The following is a 14,456-nucleotide window of genomic DNA, read 5'->3' on the forward strand; positions in this document are numbered from 1 at the left end:
TTAAACGTAACATATAAAAGTTTGGTAAAATTTTATGAATTGTCATTTCAATATTGCGATATCAGATTAACTGTTATGTATATAAATATTATAATACAAAAAAGCACGATCAAATGTCAAATTGGCAAGCTATATGGTCCACTTGTTAGCATACTCGTATGTCCTATAAATATGCTTAATTCCCTTACTAGTCCATCAAGTAGTCATATTTGTTAATTAAAAAAGCACTTACTTTGCTGTGCGAGTGCTTTCCTCGAATGTTCCGTTTTCGATCACAAAAATTTTTAATACACTATTTCCTGTTTTCTTTTTCGTTAATAAAATATAAGTCATAGGTTCACAACGTTGTCGAGAGTGTGATATCACGTGGGTCCACTGTACTGCACTTTGAAACGATTAACCAACAACCGGTTAATCTCATTCGTGAATTTTCGTTAAACCTTAATCGGATGTTCAGTTTAATCCTACTAGTCTGTCAATGAGAAATGTTTAAGTGTTTATTCCTCGTGACGCGGAATAAATGTCTAAATACACGTAATTCGATAATCTGTGCATAAAACGTGAAATATCTCAAAAGTTGGACAGTTACTTATGCACATGTATGTGTTAGTCGAACTTCATAATGTACTTGTTTCACCAATATATTAGTAATTTCTTTGGTTGGCCCAATACATGTTTCTTTGAGCATCCTTATATTTTCAAACACTTTTTCAATATGTGAATATTGTCTTTACGCACTTATTCACCCAAAAATTATTGAGGTGTTCCAATGTTACATTCTGTGGTATTAAGAAGCTGGTTCGTCATCAGCCAAATTATGAAGATCTGAATAGTTCACGATAGCACGATGCAAAAATTCATATTGTGCCTGAAATATTAATTAAATATTACACATATGAGAAATAGCTTTACGAACTAAGTGCACTACATATACGTTTTATAAATTGAATAATAATGTAGATATACCAATTATATTTGGCTTTAGAAATGCCAAGTATGTTGATGTGTTTCTTTCCATTTTATTATACTGCGAAAGTGTTAATATAAAATTTAAATTACTTACAAAAGTGCTAATCATGCCATGTCTTTGTGAACGTAATTTCTTTGTCGTCGTGAAAATATCTACGCGTTTTTCAGTTCTTAATTGTTGAACCAATATACTAAGAGCGACGAACATTGAACTCCTGTCAGATCCGTAACTGCAATGCACGACTAACGAGCCGCTTGATTCAGTATCGTTTGTAAGCGTTTGGTTTACAAGTTCGATGAGGCCACGAGTAACCTCAGGTACTTCTCCTTCTACTGTTGGCCATCCATGATATTGGTATTGTGTTACGGCAACATTTTCATCTGTCTTTGTATTGGATACACAAAATTCACGACGAGTGTAATACGGACAGCTCTCACTCTGAATGTATCTGACTCTTATATGGTCATAAACAGACTCATCATCGGGCCAATACCGTGGACATTTTCGTGGACCTTCGTTTAACTGAAACAAATGTTTAGAATATAATTTCCATGCTATTTTAATATTATTTATATAATTAATAATAATTACAACTCTCTATAATAATAATATAATATGCTTTTCTAAAGTCGGAGACACAACAATATTTTTCGTCCGACTATATTTATAACATACATGGTTTTGTGCAATACTATATGTTGCGTGCCATGTGTACAGCGGTTACGCAATAAGTCCGAAATTTGAGGAAATGACAGAAGTTTACCACTAATAAAGAAAAAACGAACTTACATCGGATAACATTACTATAGTACAAATGCACTGTTCTAAAATCATTCGCCAAAAATCTGCTATAGTAGTATCCAACGGATCCTGAGTAATTACAAACGATTCAGAATTGTCGTAGCCTTCGATAAATGATGCGTTTATATACGTTGAGTGTTCTCTACCCGGGACAGGTGTAAGAATTACACGGTTTCTATCGTACGGTATTATTAATTCGCTTCTGTTCTTGCTTTTGTTCTCTTCACCACCGCCAACAGAAAATGACTTTCTGTCTTCTAATATAGAGTTGATTTTCTACGAATAACAAAAATTGAACATATAACTTTCGTCAAGAAATTAAGCCGTTTAACAAAAGTTATCTACTTACATCATACTCTTCCTCCATTCTACATTTTTCTTTACCGTTATCTCTCTGTCTTAATTTAGCGATCGTAGCTTTAAGCTGAGATGCTGGAATCTCCGTGTCCCCGTATTGCGCCATTTCCATTAACGCGCGATAAATGAAAATGTACTGTTTCAATGATTGCACTAAGAAGTTTCTTTGATGTCTCAGATCGCACACTGTATTGAAAATCGAGACTTGACCTTCCTCTGCGAGCTGTTGCAGCAAAGAGTCTAACGCGACTAACGTTCCGGTTCGTCCGACGCCTGCGCTGCAGTGTACCAATATTGGGCCTTTTTCCAACGAGTAAGCCTCGTTCACTCTCTTTATGAACCTTAGTATGGCATGAGGATGTTCTGGCGCCATGAAATCTTTCCAAACTAAGAAGTGATATTGAATAATAGTGCGAGCGTCCCGCTCGCCTAATCGCGTCATCTTCAATTCACGGACAACGTAATCCGAGTAAGCCCTTTCTCGGACATGTTCTACGGTGATGTCACCAAAATTCTTCGTTTCACCTTTGTCCGGCCAATATTTCGCGCACTTTGTTTTTGAATATTCTTCGAGATTCGTTAACATGAGTATTAGCTCAAGATGTTGCTCCCAGATCATTCTCCAGTAATCGCAAACAGTGTTCTCCATCGGGCCTTGTGCGCAGATGAACTTCTTGCGTTCTTTGTATCCTAGTACAAAGTTTGCATTTATGTAGTCGGAGCCACAAATCCCATCCATTTGCGCAAGTCTTATTCTGGTTTGATCATAACACTTTATATCCGGATAACGATTTTTGTACAGATTCTCGCGTGCCTCCGAAGCTCTAGTTGTGCGATCTGTGAATCTGTCTGGCAACAGTTCGAACTCATGTTGGAAACCGTAATCAGAATCACGGTGTCGTTCGAGGTATGCCTGGAGTAATTCGGTTTTAGGAATAGGAGGCATATCCGGCGGGCTCGCTGCTACCAGTTGATGTCTCCCTCTAAGGCTTCTGCACAAATGTCTATTAAAATAAAAATATTTACTGGATTTCATACTCATATATTTTTTCAAGTAAAAATATACGACGGTTATATTTAACTATATAAAATGTTTCCTACCTGAAACTGTTTCTCAACGTTATAATCTCCTCTCCTCTCTGTTCAGCACGCTTTGTGTATCTATGCAATACACAAAGCACAATGAGAAGACTGATGATAATCAGTATAAGGGCTATGGAAGTTTGTAGAATTACGCTAAGAGTGGTCAGTTCCGTTGACACCATAGTCGAGGGATCCAATCCTCCATAAAGAGGATTAAAATAGTTGCTATAAGCTGGTAAAAGCTGATCTTCCTGGTTTCCAAATACTGTAGAAAAATTATGCATTATGTAAATTACAATAACTTGATAATTATGTCGATTTACTCTTAAACATTCGGTCATTTACCAATAACTTCGATGAAACCCGTATAATTGGATTTTTCGTCCAAAAAACCATCCTGTGGGAGGAACAACGATAGATCGGAAGATCCATCGTTGTTGTTCGTTTTCTGAGTAGCCATATTTTCTCGTTTCCTTCTGTTCGCAGTCTCTGTATGATTACTGTCTATCAAATTTGCAATTGTCGTTTCTATTTTCTGGGTGGTAACGGTCGTTGTCGTTGGAGGGGGAGTCGTAGTGGATGTCATCGGCGTCGTAGTAGTAGCGGGTGTTGTATTGAGTGTTGGCGTGGTTGTCGGAACCTCGGGGACCAAATGTAACTCTGGCTGGGCTTTTGGCCGGAGTCCAATACATTTGTTGCACATGTTGCTACCGGTGAATGATTCACCGTCGCCAAGGAAGATCTCAGTCATTAATCGATCGCTGTCGAACGACTCAGCAACATAAGCACCACCAGAAGGTGAATTATGAGCATACTGATACGAGTATACACCAATTTCTTCGGGTGGCGGTAGATCAGTGACGCTCTTTTGCGGCGCTAATTTGATCAAATAAACTCGATAACAACATATAGGACCGTTTCTCTCCGTGATACGAGGAAGGTACAGCTGGAACAGCTGTTTACCCTGATTTTCAATTTTTCGCCACGACCGCATATTCAAGCTGTCCCTATCTGGGATAGTGATGGGCGTGGTACAATTGCCGACAGCATCCTTCCCCGGCGTGCGAGATCTGGTTACACCATTCACGCGAACAGTATAATTCGTGTTGGCCGGTATTGGATTGTAATGCGCGCTATTTCTTGTACGAACGCTCCAATTATGCGGTCCCCAAGTATCAATGTCTAAACGGCCCATATCGTTTTTAAATCTAGCACTGCCTGTTAATTGTATGTTATAGCGAATAATTACGCCGTTTGGTTTCTCTGGATGAGCCCAGGTGATGGAAATGAAACTGGAGCTACTTATGTTATCGAATCGACAATTAACGGTTAAGTTCTGGGGAGGGCTAGCCACTGGAATCAAAATAACGTGATTAATTTCATGTTTCTAGATAGTGCAATTGCAAGCTTTGGTTCTGAACCTATATATAGTCGCGTTTCTATTAATCGGACCAGAATCAAAGTCTTCAATTGTACGAAACGCTGAATTCACGAGTTTAGTGATTTTACCTCCATCCAGGGTAGTGCCGTTTACTTCAGTGCTCCAGTTTCCACATTCCTTTGTATACTCGCTACATGCGGCAATTTTGAACTTGTATGTTGTGGCGGGATCGAGATCGACGAACGCGTATACGGTAAATGGTTGCGCGGGATAGATCGCCTCCCTTTTCTGATCTTGGTGCGTCGCTATTAAATTATAATAATGAACATGTTCTTTTAAATCCGGTGGCGGCACTGTCCACCCTATTGTAATAGAATTTTCGGTGACTCCATTTACGGAAACTTTTGGCACAAATATAGGATCTGCAACAAATCGAAATGTTCCCTCCCTTACTTGCCTGTTCAAGCAAAAGAAACAAAAAGCTCCGCTTAACGGCTAGGTTAAAAACTAGCTTATTCGACTACCTTTTTCAAGTGTAGTAATCCAACGTGGATCAAGTCGCACGTGCGATGTACCCACGGCATTTGTTGCGCTGATTCCAATCTGATATGCGGTACCACTTTCGAAACCTTTCAGAACATAGCTTGAATTACCGCCTCCAATTTGTTCTAAGTAATATTGATACTGATCGGTCCCGTTTTTCATGTGTTGGATAATATACGTTTTAATGGGCTCGTTTCCGTCATTTACGGTCCAGTTCAAGAATATACTTCCAGCGCCAACAGCTTTCATGAAATCAATGCTCACTTTTGGTACATCGATTACAAAAAGGTATCTATAAGCGCTAATTTCGCCGCTGTAATCGCGTGCTTTGCAGATATACGTTCCGTTATCTTTACCCGCCAAACTGGCAAACTCTAACGTAAGCACGGTGAAAGTTTCGTTTATTTGCGTGATAGTGGTGAAGCCCTTCAAATGCTCTGTGCTTTCTGAATCATTTCCTTTGAACCAAGCGAACTGAGACAATGGATAGCCGTGCATGTGACACGTCAAGTTAGCCGATTCCGTTACTTTTGCTCTAACGTCTTCACCGGCTGTTATTCTACCTGGCTCTAAAATAAATGGTTTTTTATATCGTCAACTGTTTAGTGTAAAGTGTTGTCTTTCGAGTATTTCTTGCTTAATTCATTCTTGGTAAATTTATAGAAAATAGGACATTATTTTTGAGTTTATTCATTTCAATTCCAGCTACAATTATTACTGATAACCGACATTTACCAATAACTCTGATGTGAACATCTTTTTCCAACAGGTTTCCCTCCATTGTTTGTGCCATACACTTGTAATCTCCAGTGTCGTTTCTACTAGCCTGTTTGATATCCAAACGTCCTCCAGCATCATAATCTTTAATAGTGGTGAGATTCTTCCCATTGCTACTCCACCATATTTGGCCGGGTACGTTCAGTTTACATATCAGCGATGGTGTACTGCCAGCCTCTATACCCTCCAGATCTTGAGACGCTTTAATTTCCAACACTGCTGGATTCTCATTTTTTGGCTCGGTCACTTCTATATTTTCTACACCTGCATAAGGACACATGAGCGAATATGTTTCTACTTTGAATTTACATTGATATCTATATGTTCTTTAGTATGAAATACCGTCAGATAGTAGTAAATAAGCATGGTTGATACGTGTCACCAGAGAAGAACTTTTACTGAAGTAGTATGTGAACGACCTGAGCAGTTGACTCGTTAATTCATTAACATCATAATAGCGGAGTCATATAAACGGCCAAGTTTTGTCTTAACAGCTCGAATTATCAAAGACACAATATTCCGCTAATATTATTTTTATGGGGTGTTTAATTAATTTTTACAATGAAGTTCAGATCGAAGCTGTTTTCGTAATTAATGAATCGAGTCTTCATTTTGGAGATGTTGAATAGCAATTGTGATTATGTAAATCTTTACTTTGCAACGTGAAAGAACAGGAATTGCAGTCTAAAATTTTATTTGAGAATCTTGCGTGAAATGTGAAAATATATACGCGTGTCGTCAGTGAATTCTTTATTCAATGAGTTCAACACGCGGTTATTATCGTGATAATGCCGATGACTCAATGGACAGTGACGTTTTCTTACATTAAATATTTTTTAAGTTCTTGCATCACGTGATTAGATTATTCCTTTTTTCAACGAATAAGATAATCGTTTGATAAAAAAAAAAAAAAAAATAGAAACCATCGGTCAGAATAGGTCTGATTATCATATTTGATCTTCCTCTTGTTTCAGTAAAATCGTCATACACACATACACACACACACACCCACGCATACGCATGGTTGATAATTCTATTCTGTGGTATTATACTGAACAAAACTTATTTTCCACGAAAAGTGTAACTTGATATCGTACCATATCACACAAGTGGACGACATAAAACGGAGATGTTTTCTGTAAACATGCTACACGTAAATATACAAAAAAATATTTAAGTACATACGTAATATATCGCGTTGAAGTGGATCGTTAATTAGGAAGTGATTACAAAACGGATGCTGATTTGATGAAAGAGTCAACGATATACGAGCTTCGTCGTTTAATAAAAAAAATGTTATCTTCGAATTGGTGGCAAAAAACTGCGATTAGTTTTCATGCAAAATTATTGAACGAACTTTATTCGATTCCATTCACGTATTTTTATTTACTTATATGGTATACACGGGGCATGTTGCAAGGTGGTCAAACGGAACAGAAATCGATCGAGCAGCAACACATTACTGATCAAACCGTAAATAAATTCCAATTACGGTGAAAGTATAAACAGAAGGAAAATTGAATATATCTTAGAAAACTATGAACACACGTTAAATTCTGTGTTTCGAAAATATACAGCGTAGTATAAATAGGAAATTGATTTTACGCTCTTCTCCGGCAGTCGATGTTCCGATGAAAACCGATGCCACTTGCATAAACTTGCGGATCGTGTAACAAAACAGGAGATAAGAGACGAGGGTGCATTAAACGATAAATAATTGAAACGATCAAGATACGTCAATGACATTCGATATCGTTTCATGTTCTTAATCAATCGTGCATGACGGTATGCGATTCTCAGCGAGCCTATGCAACCAACAATCCGTTTGATTCAGGTCAAAACTGTTGCGACGATATTCAGCCGAGGTAAAAACTATTCGGATGAAGGACAACACTCGCGAGGACAACGATGACAGCGGTATATATCGTGTATCCGCCAACTACCTTGCTTGTTACGTTCATTGCATTCTCCGTCGGCGTTCGACGGGATAAAGCGGAAGAAGCAATCGTCGCATCTAAATCGATCGCGAGGCAGTTTCTGAAAGCGTTCGTATCACTTACCGGATTCGTCAAGCCCGGTGACGATAAGTACGAAAAAGCAGAGTACCACCAAAGGAATACTAGACATCGGTAGACCAGTTCGGGGAAACATGGCGTCGTGACAACCGGGCGTGAGCGTTGTATCCCTGGCCCTTTTTCCACTTCCTGCCAGCTTCTTATACATTCTCAATTCCTTTCACAATCCCATGACGCGCGGCTAGTGTCGCCTGTCCGTATGAGACACGATTCAGTTTCACTATTTCATATCCTACGGCTCGCGGTTACATGCGACGCACTTTACGAGATGCTCAAGCACACTTTGCAAATCTCACCCCGTAATAGTGCTGGCGAAACTGAATCATATTATATGAATGTAATATAGGTGTCCCGACCGAACACCACGCCGCCAAATGCGAACGATCGACACCGCCCTCCATCGGGATTTTCCTCCACGTTCGGGTGTACGTGTCGATAACGAAGGTGATTGCTCTTCGAACACTAATTATCCTTCTTTTCTCTCTGTTAACATTGAGAAGTGGTTCTGCTTTATTATATACGACGTAAAATAAGATACTTTTAATGTACCGTTTGGAGTTCAAGTTAAATAACTTTGGAATGATTGATAGACAAGTATAGAAATTCAAATGTGATCAAATTATTTCGTTGTATGTTGTATAGTTAGTGCATTACAGACAGATTCGCATATTTGGTTGTATCTTGTTTCTCTATACATGGTATTAATTTTAAATCAATTTTAATTCATTCAATTTCCTCGCGAAAATACCTTATTATCGATAAGGTGCAAATCATTATTTCTAGATTGTATCCTCCAGGGGGCTCCTGGTTCGTGCAGTCAGCATTGACATGCACATATTCTTGCCTTCGTAAAATGTTATTCAGTCTGTTTAGTTTTCTTACCTTTCTTCTTTCTTCTGCGTGAATTTTGGTGTAGTGGCAAGTGGTATGGCCGAGTTGATTTTAGATCCAAACATTCGGGGTTGGGTGTTCTTGCCTATCGTTGTGATTACGTTTCTCGTAGGCATTATACGACATTATGTTTCGATACTGCTTGCTTCGCAGAAAAAGGTTGAGGTTCATCAAGTACAAGACAGGTGATCAGCTAAACACTAATTCCCAAGGTGGTCTAATAGTAATAATATACATTATTAATTTTTGGGCTTTTTAGTCAAGTGATGATACGCTCTAGGCTGCTTAGAGAAAATGGTCAATATATTCCAAAAATGGCATTCATTAGTAGAAGACATTTCTTTAATAACGAGGAAACAGGATATTTCAAAACGCAAAAACGTGCGCCTGTGTCACAAAATCCAATGACAGATCCTAATATGATGACCGACATGTTAAAAGGAAATGTAACTAACGTTTTGCCAATGGTACTAATAGGTGGCTGGATTAATTGGATGTTTTCTGGATTCCTCACCAGTATGTTTAATGAATTGAAAGCTTACGAGTGAGTCAAACTTGATCGTTTAAAATTAATAGGAGAATCTTATTTCAGCCAAAGTGCCATTTCCATTGACATTGCGTTTTAAACCAATGTTGCAACGTGGTATAGAATTGGCTACTCTTGATGCTGCTTGGGTTTCATCGGCATCTTGGTATTTTCTTAATGTGTTTGGATTACGTTCCATTTATACGCTTGTCCTTGGGGAAAGCAATGCTGCCGATACTTCCAGATTGTTACAGGATCAAGTATCTGGTGCAGCAATGTCAATGCCACCAGATCCAAAGGCTGCATTCAAATCAGAATGGGAGGCACTGGAAATCTATGAGCACAATTGGGCATTACAGGGAGTTGAAGCTGATCTTATAGGATCTCAAAGAATAGATGGAAGTGAAAGTATGTAAATACTGCTGGGTAGATACATTTTTCATCATTTTGCAATTTTAATAATGCTTAATTATTTGTATTTTATAGGTAGCAAATAATAGAAAAATTTTACATCTATATCTGCAGATATAGTATGTGCCATTTTGGAAAGATATAATTGAATTTTTAAATAATTATTAAATGACAATTAATAGTCTGAATTAACACAGTAAACAATGTATTATTTATGATATTCTTTAAAATATTATTTTATGTTTTAGTAGAATATCTGAATCATAGTTCTTCTCTTGTTGTTTGTTTTTCTTTATATGTACAAAAATGACCACGCTTACAAAAGTAGCAATATATTTTCACCTATTCTACAGTTCCAAGGTACAAACAAACATTCATATTTAATATTTATAAGTTATTAAATGATATGTACAATAAAGTGTATCATAATAAATGTTTGTTTTATATATGTATATTAATAAAATGTAATATTTATTACATTTTTAATTCCTTATTGTTTTACATATAGCACTAAACTTAGCATGTGTGTTTGCTCATGTACAATGCTCAAGCAAACTTCGTAAGCATTATATACAACTGCCCAGACAACACAGCAACTCACATTGCACTTCTAAAAGCACCAGTGTATCACGGTGACGTCTCCAAGTTCCATAACGTCATAGGGGTATCACAGCGCTCTTACTGTGACAAGATTATAAGGGCTCCATTTTAGGATATAAGTCTGTTCGGCGATGACTTTCACATGGCATATTTTCCCGAATTTGTCTTAAATGGTTTAAATCAATTTCCGTTATAGCAATATCACTTTTCTCGCTACACTGTGCTACTATTGCTCCCCATGGATCTATAATCTGATCAAATGGTATTGTACTTAATAGTGAGAAACGAACAACCTTTATCAATTACATGGATCATTTTGTGATATATATTGAAAAATTATTTACCATTGCGTGACCCCAACTCACTCTCTTTTTATTGTGTGTACCAGTTTGAGCTGCAGCTACAACATAACATTGTGTTTCTATAGCTCTAGCTCGTAACAGTACTTCCCAATGTGCAGCACCTGTTTGGTATGTAAATGCTGATGGATATGTGAGAATTTCTGCTCCCATATTTCTTAATGAGAGAGATAATTCAGGAAAACGCATATCGTAACACTAATTTTGTTGTTAAGTGTAAATCAAACTTTATGCCTAGAGAGTAATAGTATATTTTTACATATAAAAAAAGGATACAATACTTAATGCTAATTTACCACATGGTGTTGTTATTGGACGCTCAATTTTCTTTCCTGGCAAAACATAATCTGATTCCATTAATCTAACACCAGTTGTTTTGTTATCCATATCAAATAAATGCATTTTACGATAAGTGCCGACAATTTCACCCATACTGTTTATTACAATATGAGTGTTACTTATACGATTTCCATTATCACCTAGCTATAAGTGTTATTAAAATAGTGCATTAATTAAATAACATATTTAATCAGAATATAATAGATGGCTTAAGTCTCTTACTGCTTCATGTAATCCACCTAATGATAACCAAATGTTATTTGCTTTTGCTATTTCTTTGTAGCTTGTTACTGTCGAACCATCCAAGGGTTGAGCCATAGCTACTATGTCTTTCTTATTATCTGCTAAGTAATCACAAGCTTCCGGAAAAAATGCCATCTACCAAAATATATAAAAGATTTATGTCATCATAAACAATGTTAGGAAGTATATGTAAAGTTCATTCATACTTACACAAGCTAACCTGCTTTTTGCTTTTTCAGCAAGTTCACGGACAGTTTGTAAATTTTTTTCCTTATCGTTTGTGGATGTCATTTGACATACGGCAACTAGTGGGTTCGTCATTACACTGAAATGTCTTGTACAGTGTTTTCTACAAATTAGAAGATACAATGAGATAAAAATGATTAAAGCAACATATTGCTTTTTGTATTTACATCAATGCAGAACTGGAAATCGTGCCACAAACAATTTACAATACTATTATAAGCTACATTTACTAAGAATACTTTATTTGTCACACTTCATTCTTCTTATAATTGTTACCTGTGGTATTTAATAATACTAAAGCTGCTGAGAAACCGCATGTTTATCGATTACTTATTTTGCTGATGAGATAATTTCGTAATACCAGTGTTTATTTTAAATGATATAAACCAGTACACGTATAATCATTTTTACCTATTTTATTAGGATGGTCTGTTCATTGAACAGAATGGTAATATTTATAAATAATAAATTTCATTTATATGTGAAGATATTTACCTATCTATTTTACATAATTATAAAATTTGTAAATACTGTCAAAATGTTGTAGGTTAACAGTAGACTGAAACGATGGGTACGTAGATGGGTACGCGACGAGCGCGCGCATAGTCACGTGGTGCTGTGACCTGACATTCTTCGCTGTATAGCTTCGGTCATTTTAAACTTCGCAGTTAGTGAGTAAAAGTGACGCGCGATATTGCTCCGTAAAATTATGATATTATTAGCCAATATATTATGTATTTGACGTTAGTATGATGTGTTGTATAAGTATTAGTAATAACGATAAGTTCGGCGATAACCAAATGATATGAGTGTAACAAAAATCATCGAAATCAATGGATGTTCAGAAAAATAGGACTGATGGCGCAATCTTCAATCAGTAGGTAAACTATTCACTTGAACGAAAGCGTAGTTTCATATTCGCTCCGTTATTAGGGTATATCCCGAATCTAAAACTAATCGCACAGAAACAAGACATTTTACTTTTCTTTATTCTATTTTATTAAATTGTCATAGTATATAATACACAAGTGAGACATTCATTTATTAAATTCACTTATCAAGCAGAAATAATGTTTCTCGTTCGTGAAGTTACGTTTACTGTTTTCGTTAAAAAGTCGATAACAAAAGGACAGTATATGTTTCTACGGAAAGATCACAACTTACTAGTACATCCTGTTTAAAGGACAATCAATAAATACTACTGTTCTATTCGTAAATGCATTCGTATCGTTGCATGGAACAAGATACTCTGAAACTCATGATGGGCTGGAGCGTGGGTTAGGATACGAAGAGGGAAAAAGATGGGGTGGTTGAAGAACCTAACATCCGAGAAACATATTAATAATCTCACGCACTCGGATCGTTTTCCTTCAACGAGAAAAAAACGTCTAAAATATCTATAGTAAAGGTTTCAGAAAAGTTTGGATAAATTGGAGACGGGAAAGAGAAGGATAGGAGAGCTGTGGTGAGGGGTCGCGGTGCTGTAGGCTCTCAAATAATGTCGTATTAATATCGTTTCCTTCCTTTTTTTTTTGTTTGTTTTTCTCGTTTCTGCCGTTTTGTAAGCTGCGTTAATACAATCGTTGAAATCGACACACATACGTTTCGAGACACACACACAATCTTTTATTTGCCTTTAGTGGCCCGTATCGCCTTGCAAATTTCAATCCACGGGTGGCCGTAGGAAGTGCAAATGTCACAGACGTTCGACGAGCTTGATGATGATGGTTGACTAGGTTGGTGGCCGGGTGTACTCGGTGATGATGACCCTTCTTTCTTCAATTTACACGTGGATGACGAGAGATGTAGAAAATCGACCGATGGCGGCAGAGAGGCGGGTGCACGTGTTTTACGCGATGACGGTAATGTTGCTGAGTTGTACGACGACGACGAGTTGGACGATGGTAGTATCGAGGGTGATCGCTCGAGGGATGGTGATTTTGTCGCCTGTATTGACCGGCTCGATGGCGACGATAGGCGCATACACCGTAGAAGGTTGAGTCAATCATTGAGCAGACCTTGAGATACGCTGATTAGCTGTTCCTTCAATACGCGGAAGGAGGGTCGTACCTCGGGGCAATGGGCCCAGCATTTTCGCATCACCTGTACAAAACAAATAACAGACTAGTACCGAGATTGTTCCGTAGTAAGAATTCCTGGAAAGTCGATAGTAAGAATGTCGACTGAAGATACAGAAGACGTTCATATAGACACATAAATATTTGATATGACTTTGTTTTGAGTGGCACCATTTTCCACGAACTGTAATACAGAACATTCAGATATTCTTTATCTGAAAGATTTCAGGGCCGCTAGACGAGATCAATTTGTAAATATTATGTATTACTTGGTGTACGAGTGTATCAATAGCAAATAGACTGTATTCAATGAAGGAAAACATACTTATCGTGAATTAGCGATAATGATACATTTGTATCGAAATTAACGAGTTGTTCAAGCGAAGAAATGACAGATATGCTTTTCTTGCCTGTGGATTTCTCTCAATCGAAGTCATATCGTATATACATATGCTTATAAGAAGTAGGATTGATTTTGTGAATTATTTTATTCTTTTAATGGCAAACCTCGTAGACTTCTTTGAAGCAGGCCTTAGGTCTTTCCAATATGATTCCTCGTTGCACTCTTTCCACAACCTCGGTGTTCTTTAGGCGTCCATAAGGCATCTTTCCGCATGTAAACACTTCCCACATAAGCACTCCATAAGCCCAGACATCAGATTTCGAGCTGAAGCGAGTGTAATTCAGCACTTCTGGCGGTGCCCACTTGATTGGGAATTTGGTGCCTCCGCTACTAGTATACTGATCATCCAGTACATACCTAGTGAATCAAAAAA

The 14,456-nt window shown here is 37.4% G+C and overlaps 4 protein-coding genes across 9 annotated transcripts in view; 1 reads left to right on the forward strand and 3 right to left on the reverse strand.

Moving 5' to 3' along the window:
* Positions 1-297: 297 nt before the first annotated feature.
* On the reverse strand, positions 298-8,311 carry Ptp69d (Protein tyrosine phosphatase 69D). Of its 3 annotated transcripts, none has more exons than XM_076898504.1 (10): positions 7,973-8,311; positions 5,871-6,176; positions 5,117-5,704; positions 4,721-5,014; positions 3,557-4,564; positions 3,230-3,476; positions 2,121-3,120; positions 1,760-2,047; positions 1,064-1,492; positions 298-868 (listed from the first exon to the last, which is right to left on the reverse strand). In XM_076898504.1, the coding sequence occupies exons 1-10, from the start codon at positions 8,133-8,135 to the stop codon at positions 788-790; spliced, it is 4,404 nt and encodes a 1,467-aa protein (XP_076754619.1). In that variant the 5' UTR covers positions 8,136-8,311; the 3' UTR covers positions 298-787. The 3 variants fall into 3 exon arrangements, with proteins under 3 accessions (XP_076754619.1, XP_076754618.1, XP_076754616.1); XM_076898503.1 differs by having other exon boundaries at positions 2,121-3,132; XM_076898501.1 differs by having other exon boundaries at positions 2,121-3,153.
* Positions 8,312-8,792: 481 nt separating this feature from the next.
* On the forward strand, positions 8,793-10,294 carry Emc3 (ER membrane protein complex subunit 3). The gene is made up of 4 exons (XM_076897744.1): positions 8,793-9,063; positions 9,138-9,394; positions 9,471-9,812; positions 9,891-10,294. Exons 1-4 carry the CDS (start codon positions 8,915-8,917, stop codon positions 9,899-9,901), a joined length of 759 nt encoding a protein of 252 aa, XP_076753859.1. The 5' UTR covers positions 8,793-8,914; the 3' UTR covers positions 9,902-10,294.
* Positions 10,024-12,170, reverse strand: Nitfhit (ntrilase and fragile histidine triad fusion protein NitFhit). Its single transcript, XM_076897743.1, has 7 exons — positions 12,098-12,170; positions 11,879-12,031; positions 11,567-11,705; positions 11,336-11,491; positions 11,051-11,257; positions 10,760-10,972; positions 10,024-10,666 (listed from the first exon to the last, which is right to left on the reverse strand). The coding sequence occupies exons 2-7, from the start codon at positions 11,917-11,919 to the stop codon at positions 10,508-10,510; spliced, it is 915 nt and encodes a 304-aa protein (XP_076753858.1). The 5' UTR covers positions 11,920-12,031; positions 12,098-12,170; the 3' UTR covers positions 10,024-10,507.
* A 407-nt stretch (positions 12,171-12,577) lies between these two features.
* Btk29a (tyrosine-protein kinase Btk29A) overlaps positions 12,578-14,456 on the reverse strand; it is a 132,272-nt gene continuing 130,393 nt past the window's right edge. For all 4 annotated transcript variants that reach the window (XM_076897933.1, XM_076897934.1, XM_076897936.1 and 1 more), the window contains 2 exons: positions 14,188-14,440; positions 12,578-13,705 (listed from right to left, as the gene is read on the reverse strand). In XM_076897933.1, the coding sequence (XP_076754048.1) occupies positions 13,604-13,705; positions 14,188-14,440 (355 nt within the window). In that variant the 3' untranslated portion in view covers positions 12,578-13,603. The remainder of the gene's footprint in view (positions 13,706-14,187; positions 14,441-14,456) is intronic.

The sequence above is a fragment of the Xylocopa sonorina genome, chromosome 7, assembly GCF_050948175.1.
Source record: "Xylocopa sonorina isolate GNS202 chromosome 7, iyXylSono1_principal, whole genome shotgun sequence".
Lineage (NCBI taxonomy): Eukaryota > Metazoa > Arthropoda > Insecta > Hymenoptera > Apidae > Xylocopa > Xylocopa sonorina.